The following is a 22,064-nucleotide window of genomic DNA, read 5'->3' as shown; positions in this document are numbered from 1 at the left end:
CCCTGGTTCAGGGCTTGGAGAATGTTCTGGTTCCTCCCTGACAGATTGTGTGTCCAGGAGGGCAAAGGGGGCTCTGTGGAGAGTGAGGACAGGCTGCACTCGCCCAGGCCTCTCCTTTCCATATTTTGCCTTAAATGTCAGCTTTTCCCTGGGTTTGGGTAGTTTTCTCCTGAGATTTGGCTGGTTTTCCCCTGGGATTTGGTGCACTTTTCCCCTGGGTTTGGGTGCAGTTTTTCCGTGGGGTTTGGTGCAGTTTTAACCTGGGTTTGGGCGATTTTTCGTTGGGTTTCGTTATAGTTTTTCCTTGGGATTTGGTGCAGGCTTCCCCTGGCATTTGGGGCCATTTTTCCTTGGGATTTGGTCCAGTCTTTCCCTAGGATTCGGTGCAGTTTTCCCCTGGGATTTGGTGCAGTTCTTCCCTGGGATTTGGTGCAGTTCTTCCCTGGGATTTGGTGCAGTTCTTCCCTGGGTTTGGAAGCAGTTTTCCCCTAGGATTTGGTGCCATTTTCCCCTGGAATTTGGTGCCGTTTCTCTCTGGGTTTGGGTGAAGTTTTTCCCTGAGTTTGAATGCAGTTTTTCACTGGGTTTGGGTGCACTTTTCCCTTGGGTTTTTCTGCAGTCCTCCCCCGGGTTTGGGTACAGTTTTTCACTGGGTTTGGGTGCAGTTTTTCCCCGGGATTTGGTGCAGTTTTTCCCTGAGTTTGGGTGCAGTTTTCCTTGGGTTTCGTTGTAGTTTTTCCTTGGGATTTGGTGCAGTTTTTTCCTGGGTATGAGAGCAGTTTTTCCCTGGATCTGGGTGCAATTCTTCCCTGGGATTTGGTACAGTTCTTCTTTGGGTTTGGGTGCAGTTTTTCACTGAGTTTGGGTGCAGTTTTTCCCCGGGATTTGGTGCAGTTTTTCCCTGGGATTTGGTGCAGTTTTTCCCTGGGTTTGGGTGAAGGCTTTCCCTGAGTTTGGGTGATTTTTCCCTGGGCTTGGGTGCAGTTTTCCCCTGGGTTTAGGTGCAGTTTTTCCCTGAGATTTGGTCCCGTGGCCTCCTTTGCCCCCTGGATTCCCTCTGCCCCCCTCTCCACACCCCCTTTGTGCCCTGAATTCCCTCTTCCCCCCCCTCTCCACACCCCAGTGCCCTCCTTTGTGCCCTGAATTCCTTCTGTCCCCCCTTTCCACATCTCTATTTCACCCCAGTGCCCCCCTTTGCCCCCTGGATTCCTTCTACCCCCCTCTCCACAGCCCCTTTGTGCCCTGGATTCCCTCTTCCCCCCTCTCCACATCTCTATTTCACCCCCGTGCCCTCTTTGCCCCCTGGATTCCTTCTCCTCCCCTTTCCACATCCCCTCCCTCACTCCAATTTTTTTGAGGTGTTCCCCGTCTCTCCCCCACACCTTCTCCGTGGTTTCCCCATTCCCAGCGCTGCCCGTGGGGGTCTCAGCGCTGCCCGTGGGGATCCCAGCACTGCCCGTGGGGGTCTCAGCGCTGCCCGTGGGGGTCTCCCCGGTTCCTCCCCACCCCGTTCCCGTCCCGGCCCCGCTCGGGGCGGCCCCGGCAGCCGCCAATGGGCGCGGGGGGGCGCGGCCGCCGGAGCCGCCGCCGCTTTTATCGCTCGGGCCGGGCTCGGAGGCGGCGGAGCCGGAGCCGGGATCGGGATGGAGCGGGCGGCAGGGCCCGGAGCCGGCCCCGGTTCCTCGCTGGCCGAGGGGCTGATCAAATCGCCGCGGCCGCTGATGAAGAAGCAGGCGGTGAAGCGGCACCACCACAAGCACAACCTCAAGCACCGCTACGAGTTCCTGGAAACGCTGGGCAAGGGAACCTACGGGAAGGTGAAGAAAGCTCGGGAGCGCTCCGGGAAGCTGGTAAGGATCACCCATGGGGGGCACTGTCACCGTGAGGGGTCTCTGAGCATCCTCTGTCCCCGGTGCATCCTCGGCGTCCTCGGTGTATCCCCCCGGGTTCTGTGCGTCCGTCCGTGTGTCCCCCCGGTTCGGTGCGTCCCTCTCTGTTCCCGGTGCGTCCCTTTCCGTTCCCGGTGTGTCCCCGCCGTGTTTTTCGCCGGTCCCGGAGCTGCCCCCGCTTCCCGCAGCCCGGGCCGGCTGCCTCCCCCTCCGGTGCTCTCCCCTTCAATCCGTTCCCGGCGCATCCTCACGGACCCCCGAGCATCCCCTGCCCCCGAGCATTTCGTCCCTGGTGCCTTCCCCAGTGCATCCCCGGTCCGGTTCAGCCCCCGTTGCAGCTCCCGGTGCAGCCCCAGTGTCTCTCCGGTGTCTCCTCCGATGCATCCCCGGTGCAGCCCCCGGTGCATTCCTGCTCCGGTGCAGCCCCCGATGCATTCCCGGCCCGGTGCCTCTCCCGGTGCATCCCCGGTGCTTCCCCCGATGCATTCCCGGTGTATCTCCGGCCCGGTGCAGCCCCGGTGCCTCCCCCGGTTCTTCCCCGGTGCCGCCGCTCCCGTCTCTCCGCAGCCCCGGTGTATCCCCGGTGCATTCCCGGCTCCCGGTGCATTCCCGGTTCCTCCCCCGGTTCCTCCCCGGTGCCGCCGCTCCCGTCTCTCCGCAGCCCGGGCCGGGCCCCGCTCCCCCCGCAGCCTGCGGGAAGCTGCGGCTCTGCCCCGGCCGTGCTTCAGGGGGGTCCCAGCGGAGCCCCGGGCACCCCCGAGGGTCTCGCCCCGCTCCTCCCGGGGGCTGCGGCTCCTCTCGCCCACTTGACCGCGGCGCCGCTTCCTGGGGGAAGGAGCGGCCGCCAAAGCAAACAGCGCTCTCGGGCTGAAGGGTTTTCCCCTTCCTCTCACCCTGCGTTTGCCTTTCTCACGGTGTGGGGCACCCAGCGCGCAGCCCGGCTCGCCAAAATCCTGACTCACCCCAGGCCGCTGCGGGAGAGCGGCTCTGGCTCAGCCCGGCTCAGATTTCCACGGGGAAAAGGGGGTTGAACCCCAAAAATGGAACCCCCGGAATTGAACACCCAGGGTTGAACCCCAAAAACGGAACCCCCAGGACTGAACACCCAGGGTTGAACCCCCCCGGGATCGAACCCCAAAAATGGAACCCCTAGGACTGAACATTCAGGGTTGAACCCCCCGGGATTGAACCCCAAAAATGGAACCCCTAGGACTGAACGTTCAGGGTTGACCCCTGGGAACTGAACCCCAAAAATGGAACCCCTAGGACTGAACATTCAGGGTTGACCCCTGGGAATTGAACCCCAAAAATGGAACCCCTAGGACTGAACATTCAGGGTTGAACCCCTGGGAATTGAACTCCCAGGATTAAACCCCCAGGATTGAACCCTCCGGGATTGAACCCCCGGGATTGAACACCCAGTATTGAATCTCCGGAATTGAACCCCCAGGACTGAACCCCCGGGTTGAGCCCCCCAGGACCGAAGCCCAAAAATTGAATCCCCGGGATCGAACCCCCAGGGTTGAACCCCTGGGATCGAATCCCCTGGGATTGAACTGCGAGGACTGAACCCCAAAAATTGAACCCCCAGGACTGAATCCCAAAAATGGAACCCCCAGTGTTGAACCCCCAGGACTGAACCCCCGAGGGTTGAACCCTCAGGGCTGAACCCCCTGGGATTGAATCCCCGGGACTGAACCCCAAAAATTGAGCCTCAAAAATGGAACCCCCAAGACTGAACCCCCAGGAACTCTCGGAGGTGCTCCATCCTGTGGGAATCTGCAAGGATTCCCCCTCAGACGTGAATCCCCAGCCTGGAAGGGTGCGAGGGACCCCAAAACCCCTCAGAGCCCGTCCTGAGCAGAGGGAGGATGAGCTGCGAGTGGCAGGACTGGCCCTGCCAGGGGAAAAGCCGCGAATCCGCGAGTTTTCCTTGATGAAATGATGATCTTGATAAAACCAGCTCCGAAAGCAGCTCTGCCCATCCGAGCCGCTGCCTTGCTGCATAATCAGGGCCTGGAAATGCAACTTCCACCCCCAGAGCTGCAGGGATCCCTCCTTCCCTCGGCATGGGCGAGCAAATTCCCCTTTCCCTTCCCTGCCCGCACCTGCGGCTCGGAAATCTCCGTTCCCTGCCCGAATTCTCCCTGCAAACCCCTCGGGATCGCTCTGTTTTCATGCAAATCCAACCCACGGGCCACAAAATCAAATTTTCTGCTCGGCAGCCCCTCCCCGGCCTGCTGGAGGAGCAGGAGGCTCCAAACCACAAATTCTCTCCTCTCCCCACAAATTCCTTCAGCGTTTCCGAGCTGGGTTCATCCACAGCTTTATCCCGAGTTCTGTTGTTGTTCTGCTCCTTCCCCCGTGTGGTTTTCGCTTCCCAAAATGTGAAAATTGGGGCTGAAAAGCTGGAGCTGCTCCATCCACGCGGATTTTTTGGATTTTTTGCCTCTGACAGAGGCGCTGGGTGTTGATCCGGCTCGTTTTAGCCCCTGCATTTCTCGTTCCTCTCTGGATTTTCAAATCCCTGCGCTCGGAGCGGGCGGGTTTGCTCGGAAGGTGACAGGAAATTCCAGGCTCCCGCAGCTGGCGGATGTTTTGGGACTTCCATGAATTATTTGTCTGGGAAAAATCCCTTTTTTTTTTCCCTGTTAGGAATCCTTTATCTGAGGTGATGCTCCTGCTCAGCGCCTTTCCCAATCCTTACAAACATCCCTGCGATATCAGCTGGGGAGGGAATTGCTGCTTGGTTTCCCTCCCCCCTTTTTTCCCCTTTCCCTTTTTGCCCCCCTTCTCTTTTTTTCCCTTCCCTTTCTCCTTTTTTTTTGTACTTTCCCCTTTCTTTTTGTACTTCCCCCCCTTTTTGCTTTACTTTCTCTTTTTTTGTACTTTCCCGTTTTGTTTTTACTTTCCCCCTTTTTTTATTTTCTCAATTTTTTTACTTTCCTCCCTTTTATTTTTACTTTCCCCCCTTTTATTTTTACTTTCCCCCTTTTATTTTTACTTTTCCCCTTTTATTTTTACTTTCCCCTTTTATTTTTACTTTCCCCCTTTTATTTTTACTTTCCCCTTTTTCTTTTACTTTCCCCGTTTTCTTTTACTTTCCCCCATTTTCTTTTACTTTCCCCTTTTTCTTTTACTTTCCCCCTGTTTTTATCACTTTCCCCCTTTTTCTTCACTTTCCCCGTTTTTAACTTTCCCTTTTTCTTTTACTTTTCCCCTTTTTACTTTTCTCTTTTTACCCCCATCCCTTTATTTTTCCCCCTTCCCTTTATTTTCCCCCCTTCCCTTTTTATTTCTCCCCTTCCCCTTTATTTTCCCTTTCCCTTTTTATTTTTCCCCCTTCCCTTTATATTTGTATTTTTCCCTTCCCTTTTTATTTTTCCCCTTCCCTTTTTTTTTTCATCCTTCCCTTTCTATCTTCCCCTTTCTTTTCTGTTTTCCTTCTCTTTTTCCCCTCCCTTTCCCCCACCTGTTCGCACCCTCGGGGCTGTTTTTTCCCTCCCATCCCGGAGTTTTTCCCATCCCTGGCCCTCAGCCAACCCAAACACGCTCGGGGACTTCCCATGGGACCCTGCCGGTGTCACCAACGCCACTCGGGGCCGGGAGAGCAGCGCCTGGAATATTCCAGAGCCTCCTTTGATCTCAGCCCTGCTCCCTTCCAGGCTGGATTCAAATCCCGATTCAAATCCCGATTCAAATCCCAATTCAAATCCCAATTCAAATCCCAATTCCAATCCCAATTTAAATCCCAATTTCCCCAAGCGGTCCGGAACAACTTCTGAAGCGCTGCCTGGGGTTGTGTTCATGAATCTTTCGGCAGCTGCTCAAAATACCTGTTCTGCCCCCCAAAAATAAAATTCAAATCCTTTTTTTGACTTGGAAAGCTCTCCCGAGCTCCAGAGGCATTTCTGGGCTGTCTCCCCTGTCCCCAGCTCCAGGGTGGCTTTTTCTCCTCCCTCTGCTCCCAAACCCCTTCGGGCAGGGAAAATTTGGGAGCAAATCCCTGCTTGGCGCCCCTGGGGGAGGATGGGGCAGCTCCAGCTGTGCCTGGGGGTCACAATTTTGGGATGGTGCTGGATCCACCAGGGGCACCTCCTGGAGCTGCTCCATCTTTTTATGGATTGTGGTTCTTGCCCTGAGCCCTGGCTTGAAATTTTGGGGGTGTGAGAGGCTGGGGCAGCAAGGAAATGCCCCAAAATACTCAAAAATGGTTGAAAATGCCCCAAAATTTTGGCTGTGGGCTCGGTGTCAGGCTTTGCAGGAGGCAGCAAGGAAATGCTCCTAAAATGCTCCTAAAATGCTCCAAAATGCCCCAAAATTTTGGCTGCTGGGCTGAGTGTGAGGCTTTGCAGGAGGCAGCAAGGAAATGCTCCAAAAATGCTCTAAAATGCCCCAAAACGGTCCAAAATGGTCGAAAATGCTGCAAAATACCCCAAAATTTTGGCTGCTGGGGAAGCATTCCAAAATGCTCTAAAATGCCCAAAATGCCCCAAAATTTTGGCTGGGCTGAGTGTCAGGCTTTGCAGGAGGCAGCAAATAAATGCTCCAAAAATACCCCAAAATGTTCCAAAATGCCCCAAAATTTTGGCTGCTGGGCTGGGTGTGAGGCTTTGCAGGAGGCAGCAAGGAAATGCCCCCAAATGGTCCAAAATGCCCCAAAATGCTCCAAAATGCCCCAAAATTTTGGCTGCCGGGTTGGGTGTCAGGCTTTGCAGGAGGCGGCAAGGAAATGCTCCTAAAATGCTCCTAAAATGGTCCAAAATGCCCCAGAATTTTCGCTGCTGGGCTGGGTGTGAGGCTTTGCAGGAGGCAGCAAGGAAAAGCTCTAAAATGCCCCAAAATGCTCCAAAATGCCCCAAAACTTTTGGCTGCAGGGAAAATACTTCAAAATGCCCCAAAATGCCCCAAAACTTTGGCTGTGGGCAGCGTGCCAGGCTTTGCAGGAGGCTGCAGGAATTTGGAGGCTGCAGGAAGGATCTGCAAGGCTCAGGGCACTGGGGCAGCAATGAAAATATTGTTAAAATTTAACCTGCAAAGCAAAGGTCGGGGGAAAAACACCTGGCCGGCTTTCCCAGAAGCGTTAAACGCTTTCGGAATCGCTTTAAAAAGAAACCTGGGCCGGGGTTGTTGAACTTGTGCTGGGCAGAGTCCGCTGGATCCGCGTGATGGATCCTCCAGGGGCAATGCCTGCCCTGGATGGGGCTGACTGAGGGGTTGGGGCCAGGAAAATGGGGTTTGGGGACACAAAAATGGGATTTAGGGCACAAAAATGGTGTTTGGGGACACTAAAATGGGATTTGGGGACACTAAAATGGGATTTGGGGCAAGGAAAATGCGGTTTGGGGGTACAGAAATGGGGTTTGGAGCTAGAAAAAATGGGGTTTGGAGCTAGAAAAAATGGGGTTTGAGGCTACAGAAATGGGGTTTGGGGCCAGAAAAATGGGATTTGGGGGTACAGATATGGGATTTGGGGCCAGAAAAAAATGGGGTTTGGGGGTAGAAAAATGGCATTTGGGGCCAGAAAAATTACACGTGGGGCCACAGAAATGGCGTTTAGGGCAAGAAAAATGGGGTTTGGGGCCACTAAAATGGGTTTTGGGGCTACAGGAATGGGATTTGAGGCTACAGATTGGGATTTGATTTGGGGCCAGGAAAATGGGATTTGGGGCCACTAAAATGAGTTTTGGGGCTACAGAAAAATGAGGTTCGGGGTTACCAGATATGGGATTTGGGGCCAGAAAAAGATGGGGTTTGGGGCTAAAAACTGTGGGGCATGGGGCCAGAAAAAGTGGAATTTGGGGCTATAAGAATGGCATTTAGGGCTATAAAAATGGGACTTGTTGCCAGATAAATGGGGTTTGGGGCTAGAGAAATGAAGTTTAGGGCCACAAGAATGGGATTTGGGTCCACAAAAATGGGATTCAGTGCCAAAAAAGGACTTCGGGTGCCCACCTGAGCCCCCTTTCAGAGCCACCTCCCTGGTTCAGCACCTGCTGCGGGTGCCCCAGGCCTGGCTTAGCTAAACCCTGGGCCGGGCTTTGAGGAGCGGGGTTTGCACGGCCCCTCGATGGCAGGGACGGGGCCGAGCATCCCTCCCACCCCTCGGGGGCTCCGGGCCCCTCTCCCGTTGCTGGGAGATGCTGCGAGCCTCCCTGGACGGGATTAAAACTGTTCCGCATTCTTGTCTGGGAGGGGGAAAAAAGAAAAAAGGGGAAAAAAAAAAGAATAAAAAAAAAAAATGAAAAGGTTCTGCTGGATTCAGTTGTAAATTCGGCCCTGGGAGCGCTTTGTGTGCCCGCAGCCCCTTTGAAAGGGGATTAGAGGGCGGCTGTTCTATTCTTACCCCTCTTTCTCCTCCCTTTTCAATCTCCTCCTCGTGGAGGAAAAGTTGGAAACGCAAAACTGGAAAATTCCAGGTCTCCCACCCCCTTCCTGCTTTGTCACCCAAACTTTCTCTTACTCGTAGAAATAAAGTGGTTTAGAGGCTAAAAAAAAAAAGCGAGGTGTGGGGTTTTATTGCTTTTCCTGACGTCAGGAATTGGCTGCTGTGTTTGTTTTGGTTGTTGTTGTGGTTGTTGTTCTTGTGGTTGTTGTTGTTGTTATCTCCCGAGTCCTGCGTGCTGGGCACATTCCTGAGGCAGGACACGATCCATGCCAAGCCCAAAAATCGGGAGAGGGGCTGAGGGAGGAGGCTTGGGGAGCCCCAAAAATCCAGGATGTGATTCCTGATAAAGGAATCTTGGGGAGCCCCAAAAATCAGGGTTGTGCTCCCTGGGAGGAGACTTGGGCTCCCAAAAATCAGGGCTGTGTGACCTGAGAGGAGAAGTCTTGGGCAGCCCCAAAAATCACATCTGGGTCACCCCGGAGGAGTCTTGGGGAGCCCCAAAACCCAGGGCTGTGTTACCTGATGGAGGAGGCTCAGGAAGCCCCTAAAATCAGGGTTGAGGAGTCTTGGGGAGCCCCCAAAATCAGGGTTGTTTTACCTGATAGAGGAATCTTGGGGAGCCCCAAAAATCAGGGCTGTGCTACCTGATTGAGGTCAGGGAACCCCAAAAACCAGGAGCAGATCTACCTAAAAGAGGAATTTTGGGAGCCCCAAAATCAGAGCTGTGCTATCTGAGAGGAGGAATCTTGGGGAGCCCCAAAAATCAGGGCTGTGTTACCTGATGAAGGACACTCAGGGAGCCCCCAAAATCGGGGCTGTGCTGCCTGATAAAGGAATCTTAGGGAGCCCCAAAAATCACATCTGGACTACCTGGGAGGAGGCTCAGAAAGCCCCAAAATTCAGAGCTGGGCTAACTGGGAGGATGCTCAGGGAGCCCCCAAAATCAGGGCTGTGTTACCTGATCGAGGAATCTTGGGGAGCCCCAAAAATCAGGAGCAGGCCTGCCTGGGAGAAGGTTCAGGAGCCCCCAAAAATCAGAGCTGTGCTGCCTGATGGAGGCTTAGGGAACCCCAAAAAATCAGGAACAGGTCTGCCTGATGGAGGAGTCCTGGGCAGCCCCAAAAATCATATCTGGGCTAACTGGGAGGACCCCCAAAAATGAGGAGCTGTCACAGGTTTCCCTCAGTGGCAGCTTCCCCCTCGTTTTCGGCAGCAGGATTTGGGAAGACCAAACCCCAAATGGATAAAATTCTCTTTTCCGGGCGCTGTTTCCATGGAGCTGGGGATGTTTGTGAGCCCTTCCCAGAACAGGGGAGGGAGGAATCCCTTCCTTTGGGAACTCACACTCCTCTCCGTGCTCCTCCAACACAGGTGGCCATCAAATCCATCCGGAAGGACAAAATCAAGGATGAGCAGGACCTTGTCCACATCCGGAGGGAGATTGAGATCATGTCCTCGCTCAACCACCCCCACATCATCGCTGTGCACGAAGGTGAGCCCTCCTCTCCCTTCCCTTTTCCATGATCCGAGCATCTGGAACGGGCTGGGTACCCCTGGGGGGCTCTTGGGGTGAGTTTGGCCTGGTTTGGCTCGGTTTGGGTGGGTTTGGCTCGATTTGGATGGGTTTAGCTCATCGTGGGTGGGTTTGGCTCGGTTTGGGTGGGTTTGGCTCGGTTTGGGTGGGTTTGGCTCAGTTTGGGTGGGTTTGGCTCGATTTGGGTGGGTTTGGCTCGGTTTGGGTGGGTTTGGCTTGGTTTGGGTGGGTTTGGCTCAGTTTGGGTGGGTTTGGCTCGGTTTGGGTGGGTTTAACTCGGTTTGGATGGGTTTGGCTCGGTTTGGGTGGGTTTGGCTCGGTTTGGGTGGGTTTAACTCAGTTTGGGTGGGTTTAGCTCATCTTGAGTGGGTTTAGCCTGGTTTGGGTGGGTTTGGCTCGGTTTGGGTGGGTTTGGCTCGGTTTGGGTAGGTTTAGCCTGATTTGGCTCGGTTTGGGTGGGTTTGGCTCGGTTTGGATGGGTTTAGCTCATCGTGGGTGGGTTTAGCCTGGTTTGGCTCGGTTTGGATGGGTTTAACTCAGTTTGGCTGGGTTTGGCTCGGTTTGGGTGGGTTTAACTCAGTTTGGGTGGGTTTAACTCAGTTTGGGTGGGTTTAGCTCATCTTGAGTGGGTTTAGCCTGGTTTGGGTGGGTTTGGCTCGGTTTGGGTGGGTTTGGCTCGGTTTGGGTGGGTTTAACTCAGTTTGGGTGGGTTTAGCTCATCTTGAGTGAGTTTAGCCTGGTTTGGGTGGGTTTGGCTCGGTTTGGGTGGATTTGGCTCGGTTTGGGTAGGTTTAGCCTGATTTGGCTCGGTTTGGGTGGGTTTGGCTCGGTTTGGATGGGTTTAGCTCATCGTGGGTGGGTTTAGCCTGGTTTGGCTCGGTTTGGATGGGTTTAACTCAGTTTGGCTGGGTTTAGCTCGGTTTGGGTGGGTTTAGCTCATCTTGGGTGGGTTTAGCTCAGTTTGGGTGGGTTTAGCTCATCTTGGGTGGGTTCAGCCCAGCCCCCTCCTCCCTTCCAGGACCTGGCCCCGTTCCTGGCCGCTCCCAGGCAATGCAGATGTTCCTGGGCTGTGTTTTTGGTTTTTCTCCAGTGAGGGGAAATACCTGAACCAGAAATCGCCCTTCCTGTCCCATCCCCTCCTTCCCAGACAGGGAATCCAGCGGAAAATGTGGATTTTGGATACTCAGTCCCTGCTCCTCGCTCAGCCTCCCTGCACAGCCCCAGGGTCAATTCCAAAATCCACATTTAACCCCTGATCCCCACTCACAAATGTGGATTTTGGTGGTTTCCAAAATCCACATTTAACCCCTGCTCCCTGGTCACAAATATGGAATTTGGTGGATTCCAAATTCCACATTTAGCCCCTGACCCCCGCTCACAAATATGGGTTTTTATCGATTCCAAAATCCACATTTAGCCCCTAATCTGTGCTCACAAATATGGAATTTGTTGGATTCCAAAATCCACATTTAACCCCTGATCCCTGTTCACAAATGTGGATTTTGGACATTCAATTTGTTCAATTCCAAAATCCACATTTAGCCCCCGATCCCAGCTCACAAATGTGGATCTTTGGGTCAGTGCAGGGAGGCTGAGCAGGGGCTGAGTGTGGCTGTGCCCAGAGATTTTGGCATCTCCTTGGCTCTGCCCTGAGCCTGAGGCAGGGTTTAATTTAATCTCAGTCCTCCTCATTCCCTCCCCTGGAGCACTGGAAAACCAAACCACAGCTGCTGGGAGAGCTCCTGGTGCTGCCGGGCTCGGCTTTATGGCCAGGGCTGGGCTTGGGGTAACCCAGGGGAAATTGAACCAGAACCAAACTCAGCCGAAACCCACAGTTAGGTCAGGCTTAGCAGATCCAGTCCTTGGGCTGAGCCTGTCCTGGCGCTGGGAGAGTTCCTGGTGCTGCCGGGCTCGGCTTTATGGCCAGGGCTGGGCTTTGGGGTAATTGAACCAGAGCCAGACTCAGCCTAAACCCTCATTTAGGTCAGGCTTAGCAGATCCTTGTGCGGAGCCTTTCCTGGGGCTGGCTCTGCTCCTGCTGCCGGTGTCAGTGAGGGATCCAGGGCCCTTTTGTGCCGCAAACAAAGGCGAGCAGGGCTGGCAGCTCCTCCGCGCTGTTTGCAGGGCTGACTCACTGGAATTCAAAACTACCGAGCTCTGCCTCGCTGCAAACAGGAAAAAAAACAAAAAGTGCTCCTGGTTCCAGCAGAGCCTTTTTTGGGAGCGATGGGAACAGACAGGAAGGTCACGGCTGGGCCGGTGTTGTCACCTTCCCTTGGCGGGGTTCCAGCAAAGACAGCACGCCTGAGTCACCTCTGGGGACAGAGCCAGTGGTGGCACAGCCCTTATGGTGGTAGAGCCTTTCTGGTGGCACAGCCTCGGTGGTGGTGGAGCCTCTGTGGTGGCACAGCTGGTGGTGGCAGAGCCTCAGTGGTGGCAGAGCTGCTGTGCCAGCACATCTGGTGGTGGCACAGCCATGGTGGTGACAGAGCCTCAGTGGTGACACAGCCTTGGTGGTGGCAGAGTTGCTGATAGCACAGCCTCAGTGGTGGCACAGTTGGTGGTGGTAGAGCCTTTCTGGTTGCACAGCTGGTGTTGGCACAGCCTTGGTGGTGGCACAGAACCTCTGTGGTGGCAGATACTCAGTGATGGCAGAGCCTCAGTGGTGACACAGCCTCAATGGTGGCAGAGCTGGTGGTGACAGAGCCTTTGTGGCGGCCACAACCTCAGTGGTGGCACAGCTGGTGGCGCCCCAGAACCTCAGTGGTGACACAGCCTCGGTGGTGGCAGAGTTGCTAATAGCACAGCCTCAGTGGTGGCACAGCCTCAGTGGTGGCGGAGCTGCTGGCCCAGCAGCCCTGGTGGCATTGGTGGCTGCGGGTGGGTGACAGCTCTGGTGGCCCCCCTGACCTCCAGGTCCCCGTTTAACCCAAGACTGAGGGCAGGGACTGGCATTAGCGTCAACCAAAGCTCCACCTGCTCATTAACAGAATCTCCTAATGAGGTTTGAGGGTCCCTTTTAACCCTTTCCTGCCTCCCGCAGTGTTTGAGAACAGCGCCAAGATCGTCATCGTGATGGAATACGCCAGCAAGGGCGACCTGTACGAGTACATCAGCGAGAGGCAGCGGCTCTCGGAGCAGGAGGCGCGGCACTTCTTCCGCCAGGTCGTGTCCGCCGTCTACTACTGCCACAAGGTGGGTGACACGGGGACACCAATGCCACGGGATGGGTGGCACCAATGCCACAGGGTGGGTGGCACCAATGCCACAAAGTGGGTGACACTGCCCTGCCTGGGGCTTCCTGGGGCTTTCCCAGGGGAAGAGTGACTGGATGGGCTCCTGAGCCCTCCTCCTGATGGATTCCAGGCTGGATGGGCTCCTGGGCGCTCCTCGTGATGGCTTCCCAATGGTTCCCCTGTGGAAAGGGCTCCCGAGTGCTCTTCCTGATGGTTTCCCGATGGTTTCCTGGCTGGATGGGCTCCTGGGTGCTCCTCCCAATGGATTTGGGGCTGGATGGGCTCCTGAGCCCTCCTCCTGGTGGTTTCCCAGAGGAAGAGTGGCTGGATGGGCTCCTGGGTTCTCCTCATGATGGATTCTGGGCTGGATGGGTTCCTGAGCCCTCCTGCCAATGGTGTCCTGGCTGGATGGGCTCCCAAACCCTCCTCCCGATGGTTTCCCGATGGATTCCAGGCTGGATGGGCTCCTGAGCCCTCCTCCTGATGGTTTCCCGGCTGGATGGGCTCCTGGGCGCTCCTCCCAATGGATTCTGGGCTGGATGGGCTCCTGAACCTTCCTCCTGATGGATTCCCGACGGTTTTCTGGTGGGATGGACTCCTGGGTTCTTCTCGCTGTGGTTTCCTGACTGGATGGGCTCCTGAGCCCCCCTCTTGATGGTTTCCCAGCAGGATGGGCTCCTGAGCCCTCCTCCTGAGGGATTCCAGGCTGGATGGGCTTCTGAGCCCTCCTTCTGATGGTTTCCTGGTGGGAGAGTGGCTGGATAGGCTCCTGGGCCATCCTCCCAATGGATTCCCAATGGTTTCCCTGTGGGATAGGCTCCTCAGCCCTCCTCATGATGGTTTCCCTGGCTGGATGGGCTCCTGAGTGCTCTTCCCGCTGGATTCTCGATGGTTTCCTGGCGGGATGTGCTCCCCAGCTCTCCTCCCTGCAGCAGCCCCACAGGAGCTGAGAGCAGCTCGTGCCTCTCCACCTTCCCCACACAAGGGCTGATCCTGCCTGAGTCCCGAGGGTGTGGCAGTGCCCCGGCAGCTTTTGGGAGCTCCTGGCCCGGCTGCTGCACTGTGAGGGTGACTAACCCGGCCTGGCACTGTCACCTCCCCTCCCAGCCCGGCCTGGCACTGTCACCTCCCCTCCCTCCCGAGCAGACGGAGACGCCCAGAGCTGCCCTCGGGGCTGGAAGCCAAGCCTGGGTCACCTGTCCTGTTCGGGTCACCTGTCCTGATTGGGTCACCTGTCCTGTTCCTGATTGGAGTGTGAAGCTGCAGGACCCTCCCCAGGCTGTGGATGGAGCCCTGGCAGGACCCTCAGAGTGTGGGTGATGCCCTGGCAGGACCCTCCCTGTGTGTGGACAATACCCTGGCAGGACCCTCCTCAGGCTGCGAATGATGCCCTGGCAGGACCTTCCTGGGGCTGCAGATGATGCCCTGGCAGGACCCTCCCCAGGCTGTGAATGGAGCCCTTGCAGGACCTTCCCTGGGGCTGTTGACAATGCCCTGGCAGGACCCTCCTGACAGGACCCTCCCCAGATGTGGATGGAGCCCTGGCAGGACCCTCCAGCCCCAGGGTGTCCCTGTAGGACCCTCCAAGGCTGTGCCCCAGCCCTCGGTGGGAGCAGGGGGTGGCAGAGCAGCTCCTGACCCCAAACCAGATTGAAAGCTCTCTCCTCTGGGCACAGCAGGCTCTGCCCGAGCAGGAGCTGTGCCCAGGTGGGGCTGGCACCGCGTGCTGGCACAGCTGGTGACAATGGAGGAGGTGCAGGCGCCTCCCTGCTCCCGCTGCCCAGCTGGTGCCACCCAGGCTGGGCCACCCATGCCAGGGCCACGCCCGGGCTGTTTGTGGCTCCGGTTTGCCCTGCCCTGCCCGGCAGTGACCTCCAGGACTTTCCCTGCCTCCAGCCCTGCCCGCATTAACCCCTTCTCTTCCCGCAGAACGGGATTGTGCACCGGGACCTGAAGCTGGAGAACATCCTGCTGGATGCCAACGGGAACATCAAGGTGAGGAGGGGCCTGGGGGAGCTGCCCGGCCTGGGGGTGCCCACAAGGCCTCAGTGCCCTCGGGGCACTGAGCTCTGACGCCCATGGAATGCTGTGGAGAGCTGGCAGAGCCTAACAGATGTGGTGGAGCCATAACTGATACTGGCTTTAGCAGATCTTATCTGCTGATAAGAGGGCAAAGTCTGAGCGCCCAGATCAGTGCTGGGTGGATGAGAAGAGCAAATTCTGAGTGCCCAAATCAGTGCTGGCTGGATGAGAAGGGCAAATTCTCAAATTCTGAGTGCCCAGATCAGCAATGGCAAAGAATGGCAAATTCTGAGTGCCCAAATCAGTGCTGGGGCAAATTCTGAGTGCCCAGATCAGCTCTGGCTGGATGAGAAGGGCAAATTATCAAATTCTGAGTGCCCAGATCAACACTGGCTCTTTGCCTGCCAGGAAATCTGAGCTCTCCCAGTGGTGATTTCTGCCCAGGAGGAAGGGCACAGCCTGGCCTGGGCATCCCCGCGGTCACTGATAACGGGGTTTATCTCCACCAGGGATAATTTAGTAATTGGGAGCTCGAGGGCAGCCAGGAAAGCTCCTGCTGGCTGGGAGGTGATGCCAGCTCTAATGAGGATAATGAGCACCTGGGCGAGGTGGGGACCGCTGCAGCCTGGGGTGGCTGGGAATGAGCTGGAGGAGAGCCTGGAAGCCTTTCCACCCTGATTTCCTCACTCTGCTCTCCTGAAGGAGAGCCTGGAAGCGCTTCCAGCCTCTCCTTCCTGCTCTGCTCTCCTGCAGGAGAGCCTGGAAGCCTTTCCAGCCTCACCTTCCTGCTCTGCTCCTGCTGCCAGGGCCACAGGGCAGCTCCTGAATTGATGTTTTTGGGAGGCAGAGAGCAGCAGGAGCGAGATCAGGGGTGGAGAAGCAGGCTGAGGGGGTTCAGAGCCAAGGGCAGCCCTGGTTTGGAGCAGGGTCATCCCTGGAGAGCTCCAGGAACTTGGAGCCTTGGGGAACTTGGGAAAAGGGGAACTTGGGAAAGAGGGCTTTGAGGAAGGGAATTTCAGGAAAGGGGAACTTGGGGAAGGGGGCTTTAGGAAAGGGGAACTTGGAAAGGGGAACTTTGGGAAAGAGGAACTGGGAAAGGAGGCTTTGGGAAAAGGGGCTTTGGGAAAGAGGAACTTGGGAGAGGGGACTTTGGGAAAGGAGACTTTGAGAAAGAGAAACTTTGGAAAGGAGACTTTGGGAAAGGGGACTTCAGGGAAGGGGAAATTGGGAAAGGGGAATTTAGGAAAGGGAGCTTAGGGAAAGGAGATTTTGGCAAAGAGGAACTTGGGGAGAGGAACTTGGGAAAGGGGGCTTTAGGAAAGGGAAGTTTGGGAAAGGGGGCTTTGGAAAAGAGGAACTTGGGAAAGAGAAACTTTGGGAAAGGGGACTTTGGGAAAGAGGACTTGGGAAAGGGGAACTTTGTTGAGAAAGGGGAACTTTGGAAAGGGGAACTTGAGAAATGGGTCTTTAGGAAAGGGGAACTTGGGAAAGGGAACTTTGGGAAAAGAAGCTTTGGGAAAGGGGACTTTGGGCATGGGGCCTTTGCTGCTGGCTGACCGCTGTGTTTGCCCCCCCAGATCGCAGATTTCGGGCTGTCCAACGTGTTCCAGCAGGACAAGCTCCTGCAGACGTACTGCGGCAGCCCCCTGTACGCGTCCCCCGAGATCATCAACGGGCGCCCCTACAAGGGCCCCGAGGTGGGTTCTGCCTCCCTGCGGGGTGGGGATGGCTCTGGGGTTTTCCCAGGGGATTTTGGGGTGACAGGACCCCCGAGCCCGGCACTGTGGGGTTGCTGGGGGTGTGTGACCGTGCTCACAGGGGTCCGAGGATGAGGGAAGAGGCAAGGATCTGACTCCATGTTTCAGAAGGCTGATTTATTATTTTATGGTGTATATATTATATTAAAACTATACTAAAAGAATAGAAGAAAGGATTTCATCACAAGGCTGGCTAAGAATAGAATAAGAAGGAATAATAACAAAGGTTTGTGGCTCAGGCTCTGTGTCCAAACCAGCTGTGCTGTGATTGGCCATGAATTAGAAACAACCACATGAAACCAATCACAGATGCACCTGTTGCATCCCACAGCAGCAGATAATCAATGTTTACATTTTGTTCCTGAGGCCTCCCAGCTTCTCAGGAGGAAAAATCCCAAGGAAAGGATTTTTCATAAAAGATGTCTGCGTCCCAGGTGTGCTGGGGTCCTGCCTCACACTCTGTCCCTTCCCTGGGGCTGCTGCCATCCTGGGAGTCCTGATGGGACATTGGTGGGGTGGGGACCAGGACAGCCCGGTCCTGCAGTCCCCTCCAGGCTCCTGTGTCCCTTTCTCAGGTGGACAGCTGGTCCCTGGGTGTCCTGCTCTACATCCTGGTCCACGGCACCATGCCCTTTGATGGCCACGACTACAAAACTCTGGTCAAGCAGATCACGAGCGGGGACTACAGGGAGCCCACGAAGCTGTCAGGTAGGGACACCCCCATCCCCCTGTGTGTGTCCCCCTCCCCTGTGTCCCCTCGCATGCCTGACATGTCCCTTCCTGTGCCTGACCTGTCCCTCCCCCGTGTCCCTTCCCATGGCTGACCTGTCCCTTCCCCATGTCCCCTCCTGTCCCTTCCCCGTGTCCCCTTCTGTGTCTGACCTGTCCCTTCCCTGTGTCCCCTCCTGTGCCTGACCTCTCCCTGTCCCTTCCTCGTGTCCCCTCCTGTCCCTCCCTGTGTCCCCTCCTGTCCGTCCCCGTGTCCCCTCCCATGCCTGACCTGTCCCATTCCCGCGTCCCTTCCTGTCCCTCCCCATCTTCCCTCCTGTGCCTGACCTGTCCTTTCCCTGTGTCCCCTTCTGTGCCTGACCTGTCCCTGTCCCGTCCCCTGTCCCCTTACATGCCTGACCTGTCCTTTCCCTGTGTCCCCTTCTGTGCCTGTCCTGTCCCTTCCCCATCTCCCCTCCTGTCCTTTCCCCATCTCCGTTCCTGTCCCTCCCTATGTCCCCTCCTGTCCCTCCCCGTGTCCCCTCCTGTCCCTCCCCGTGTCCCCTGCCATGCCTGACCTGTCCCTCCCTGTGTCCCCTCCTGTCCTTCCCCATGTCTCCTCCTGTGTCTGACCTGTCCCTTCCCCGTGTCCCCTCCTATGCCCGTGTCCCCTGCCATGCCTGACCTGTCCCTTCCCCGTGTTCCCCCCTGTTCCTCTCCGTGTCCCCTCCTGTGCCCGTGTCCCCTGCCATGCCTGACCTGTCCCTTCCCCGTGTTCCCTCCTGTCCCTCTCCGTGTCCCCTCCTGTGCCCGTGTCCCCTGCCATGCCTGACCTGTCCCTTCCCCGTGTCCCCTCCCGTCCCTCCCCAGACGCCTGCGGGCTGATCCGCTGGATGCTGATGGTGAACCCCGAGCGCCGCGCCACCATCGAGGACATCGCCACGCACTGGTGGGTCAACTGGGGCTACAGAACAGCCCTGGGCGAGCAGGAGGAGCTGCTGCGGGACAGCGAGTCCCCGCTGGCCTCGGTGGCCGAGTGGCTGCGCCGCTCCTCCCGCCCGCTGCTGGACAACGGCTCCAAGGTGCGCTGCTTCCTCAAGCAGCACCTGCCCGGCGCGGCCCTGGAGCGCCAGCGCTCCCTCAAGAAGTCCAAGAAGGAGAACGACATCTCGCAGGCCCTTCAGGAGGCGCCCCCGGGGCCCGAGAACCCCGCCAAGTCCGTCCTCAAGCGGCCCAAGGGCATCCTGAAGAAGAGGAACTCTGTGGAGCAGAAGGCGCCCAGCCCCGGGGAGGGTGGCGAGGGTCCCCCCGCGGGGCTGTCCCGGCTCCCGCAGCCCCCCGGGACAGCGGCGGCAGCGCCCAGGAAGGGAATCCTGAAGAAACCCTCGGCCAGGGAGTCTGGGTATTACTCATCCCTGGAGTGCAGCGAGTCCGGGGATGTTCTGGACGCGGCGAGCCTGGACCTGGACGGGCCCGTGTTCGCCGAGCCCTGCCCGGCCCCGCAGGGGCTGCCGGCCCGCAGGAAAGGAATCCTCAAACACAACGGCAAATTCTCCTCCTCGGGGGGCAGCGCGGAGCCCCCCGGGACCCCCCTCGAGAGCGCAATCGGGGGTTTCGGGGAGGTGTCGCTGCCGCAGGGACCCCGCGCCCGGCCCGGCAGCGCCGTCAGCGAGGACAGCATCCTGTCCACAGAGTCCTTCGAGCAGCTGGAGCTGCCGGCCCGCCGCGCCCCCGGGGCCGCCATGCGGGGCTGCGCGTCCGCAGAGAGCCTGCTGCGGCTGGAGGAGGAGGAGGAGCGGGAGGAAGGGCGGCGGCTGCGCCGCTGGACTGTCACCCACTGCCGCAGCCCCTTGGCCGAGCGCAGCGCGTCCCTGGCGGGGTGTGACAGCGGCACCGAGCTCTACCGGCGGGCTGTGGCCGTCGGGGGGAAGCTGAGCTGAGCCCTCCTTTTCCTTTCCTTTTCCTTTCCTTTTCCTTTCCTTTCCTTTCCTTTCCTTTCCTTTCCTTTCCTTTCCTTTCCTTTCCTTGCCTTGCCTTGCCTTGCCTTGCCTTGCCTTGCCTTGCCTTGCCTTGCCTTGCCTTTCCTTTCCTTTCCTTTCCTTTCCTTTCCTTTCCTTTCCTTTCCTTTCCTCCTTCCTTTTTCTTTTTTCCCTTTTCCCACCTTCTCCTTCCCTTTTTTTCTTTTTTCTCTTTTTCTCTTCTTTCCCCTTCCCTCCCTCCCTCCCGGGGCTGCCGGTGCTGCTGATCCACATCCCAGGATTGATTTGGCAGCCTCGGGGCAGGGGATGCCCCAGGGCCAGGACATTTAATGGACCAAAACCCCCAAAGTTGTCCCCAAGGAGGGGCTGGGGGTCCTCGCTGCCGTCCTTCCCTCTCAAACAATCTCATCTCATCATGGGGGTGAAAGCAAGGGGTTGGGGGGATTTTGGGGGGTTTTTTTGCACTGTTTTTTGGCTGCACAAGGTAGAGGAGGGGTGGGTGATATACCTCAAACAAGCTGCAGATGTAGCAGGGTGCTGGTGAGGGCTCCAAGGTGCTGCCCGTGGGCTTTGGGGGGTGCTGGGGGCACCCAGGCCACGGCTCTGCCCTCTCCTGAGTGCTGAGAACTGGACGTGGCCAAAAGCCCGGGCTGGGAAATGCTGTGATGCCAACATCTCTCATTGTAATGTGGAAAAAAAGAAAAAAAAAGAGAGAAAAAAAAAAAAAAGGTGCCATTGGTGAGGCACCGTGAGTTTATTTATTGATTTATTGATTTATTGCCTTTGCCCAGGCTGGTTGGAGGGCAGCAGCGCGGGATGTGTCTGGCTCCTCAGAGGCCGTCCAGGGGTGTTTTTGGGGAGGTGGCCGTGTCCTCGTGTCACACACGGCTCCCTTGCACTGCCGCCACGAGTGCTCGCTGCCCTCTCCCCTCTCTGGGCTGGGTGTTGTGTTTTCCCTCCTTGCTACAGCGCGGGCTGGAGAAAAACATTAAATTAAAGCAAACGGTAAAGCTGAGTTGTCACTGTGATTGCTGGGGGTGAGGGAGGGGCTGCTGTCCCTGTGTCCCTGTCCCTTTCCTGCTGGGATGGGGCTGTCCCTGTCCCTTGTGTCCTTGTTCCTGTGTCCCTGTCCTTGTCCCTGTGTCCCTGTCCCTTTCCTGATGGGATGGGGCTGTCCCTGTCCCTGTGTCCCTGCCTCTGTGTCCCTGTGTCCTTGTCCTTATGTCCCTGTCCCTTTCCTGCTGGAATGGGCCTGTCCCTGTCCCTGTCTCTGTGTCCTTGTCCCTGAGTCCCTGTCCCTTTCCTGCTGGGATGGGGCTGTCCCTTTGGGGCTGGCACGGGGGGGTCACAGGGGCCCGGAATGCCACCTTTGTCCTGGCAGAGGTGGCAGGGGACGGTGGCCGGGTGGCAGGGCATGCCCGGAATGCCACCCTGTGTCCCTTTGGGGGGGGCCACAGGGGGGCCCGGAATGCCACCCTTTGTCCTGGCTTGGGGGGTCATAGAGTGGCAGGGCATGCCCGGAATGCCACCCTTTGTCCCTTTGGAGGTGGCACGGGGGGGTCACCGCGCTCGGCCCCCCGCCGCGCATTCCCCGCGTGCTTCCCGAGCCTCGCAGGAATTCCGGAGCCTTAAAGCGGCTGAGCCCGGGCAAAGTCCCGGCGGTGCCCGGGGGGCTGCAGGGGCGGGGTGGGATCCGTGGGATGGGATGGGGTGGGATGGGATCCAGGGGATGGGGTGGGATCCACGGGATCCATGGGGTGGGATGGGATGGGATGGGATCCATGGGGTGGGATGGGATCCGTGGGATGGGATCCAGGGGATGGGGTGGGATCCACGGGATCCATGGGGTGGGATGGGATCTATGGGATGGGATGGGATCCATGGGGTGGGATGGGATGGGATCCATGGGGTGGGATGGGATCCATGGGGTGGGATGGGATGGGATGGGATCCATGGAATGGGATGGGATCCATGAGGTGGGATGGGATCCATGAGATAGGATGGAATCCATGGTGGGGGATGGGATGGGATGGGATGGGATGGGATGGGATGGGATGGGATCCATGGAATGGGATGGGATCTATGGGATGGGATGGGATCCATGAGATAGGATGGAATCCATGGTGTGGGATGGGATGGGATGGGATGGGATGGGATGGGATGAGCCTGGCACGGAGCAAGAAGTCCTTTTTAGGTTTCCTGTTGTAGCATCCCAGAATGTTCCAGCCCTGTTTCATCCAGAATTTGCTGGAAAACATCCCCATGCACTGGTCTGGGGCCAGGCATGGAGCAGAGGGTCCTTTTTGTGTTTGGAGCATCCCAGGATGTTCTGGCCCTATTTCATCTGGGATTTTCAGGAAAACGTCCCCATGTGCTGTTTTTGGAGCTGGTGACACCAGAGATGTCCTGCTGCCCACACCTGTCCTGTGTCCCTGTTGGTGGCACCAGAGCTTGTCCTGCTGCCCACCTGGTGTCCCCACAGGTGCCACCAGATCTTGTCCCTCTCTCGTGGCCAGCTCAGCCCACCCTGAGCTCTGGCACCTCCCGGGGC

The 22,064-nt window shown here is 57.2% G+C and overlaps 1 protein-coding gene across 1 annotated transcript; it reads left to right on the top strand.

The window, feature by feature from the left end:
* Nucleotides 1-1,611: 1,611 nt before the first annotated feature.
* On the top strand, nucleotides 1,612-19,698 carry NUAK2 (NUAK family kinase 2). The gene is made up of 7 exons (XM_054294965.1): nucleotides 1,612-1,850; nucleotides 9,649-9,769; nucleotides 12,855-13,006; nucleotides 14,977-15,042; nucleotides 16,647-16,766; nucleotides 17,402-17,534; nucleotides 18,405-19,698. The coding sequence occupies exons 1-7, from the start codon at nucleotides 1,644-1,646 to the stop codon at nucleotides 19,472-19,474; spliced, it is 1,869 nt and encodes a 622-aa protein (XP_054150940.1). The 5' UTR covers nucleotides 1,612-1,643; the 3' UTR covers nucleotides 19,475-19,698.
* The last annotated feature ends 2,366 nt before the right edge of the window (nucleotides 19,699-22,064 follow it).

Source organism: Melozone crissalis, unplaced genomic scaffold, assembly GCF_028551555.1.
Source record: "Melozone crissalis strain CALT ecotype California unplaced genomic scaffold, PUWL_Pcris_2 ptg000424l_1, whole genome shotgun sequence".
NCBI lineage: Eukaryota > Metazoa > Chordata > Aves > Passeriformes > Passerellidae > Melozone > Melozone crissalis.
Note: the sequence above shows the minus strand (reverse complement) of the source record. Positions and strands in the feature narration are given on the sequence as shown.

Bases quoted from the DNA above. Each gene is read 5' to 3' on its own strand.
- NUAK2 (XM_054294965.1), top strand. From the start codon at position 1,644: ATGGAGCGGGCGGCAGGGCCCGGAGCCGGCCCCGGTTCCTCGCTGGCC. The intron at 1,851-9,648 runs GTAAGGATCACC...CCTCCAACACAG, and splicing joins GGGAGCGCTCCGGGAAGCTG to GTGGCCATCAAATCCATCCG. The intron at 16,767-17,401 runs GTGGGTTCTGCC...TCCCTTTCTCAG, and splicing joins GCCCCTACAAGGGCCCCGAG to GTGGACAGCTGGTCCCTGGG.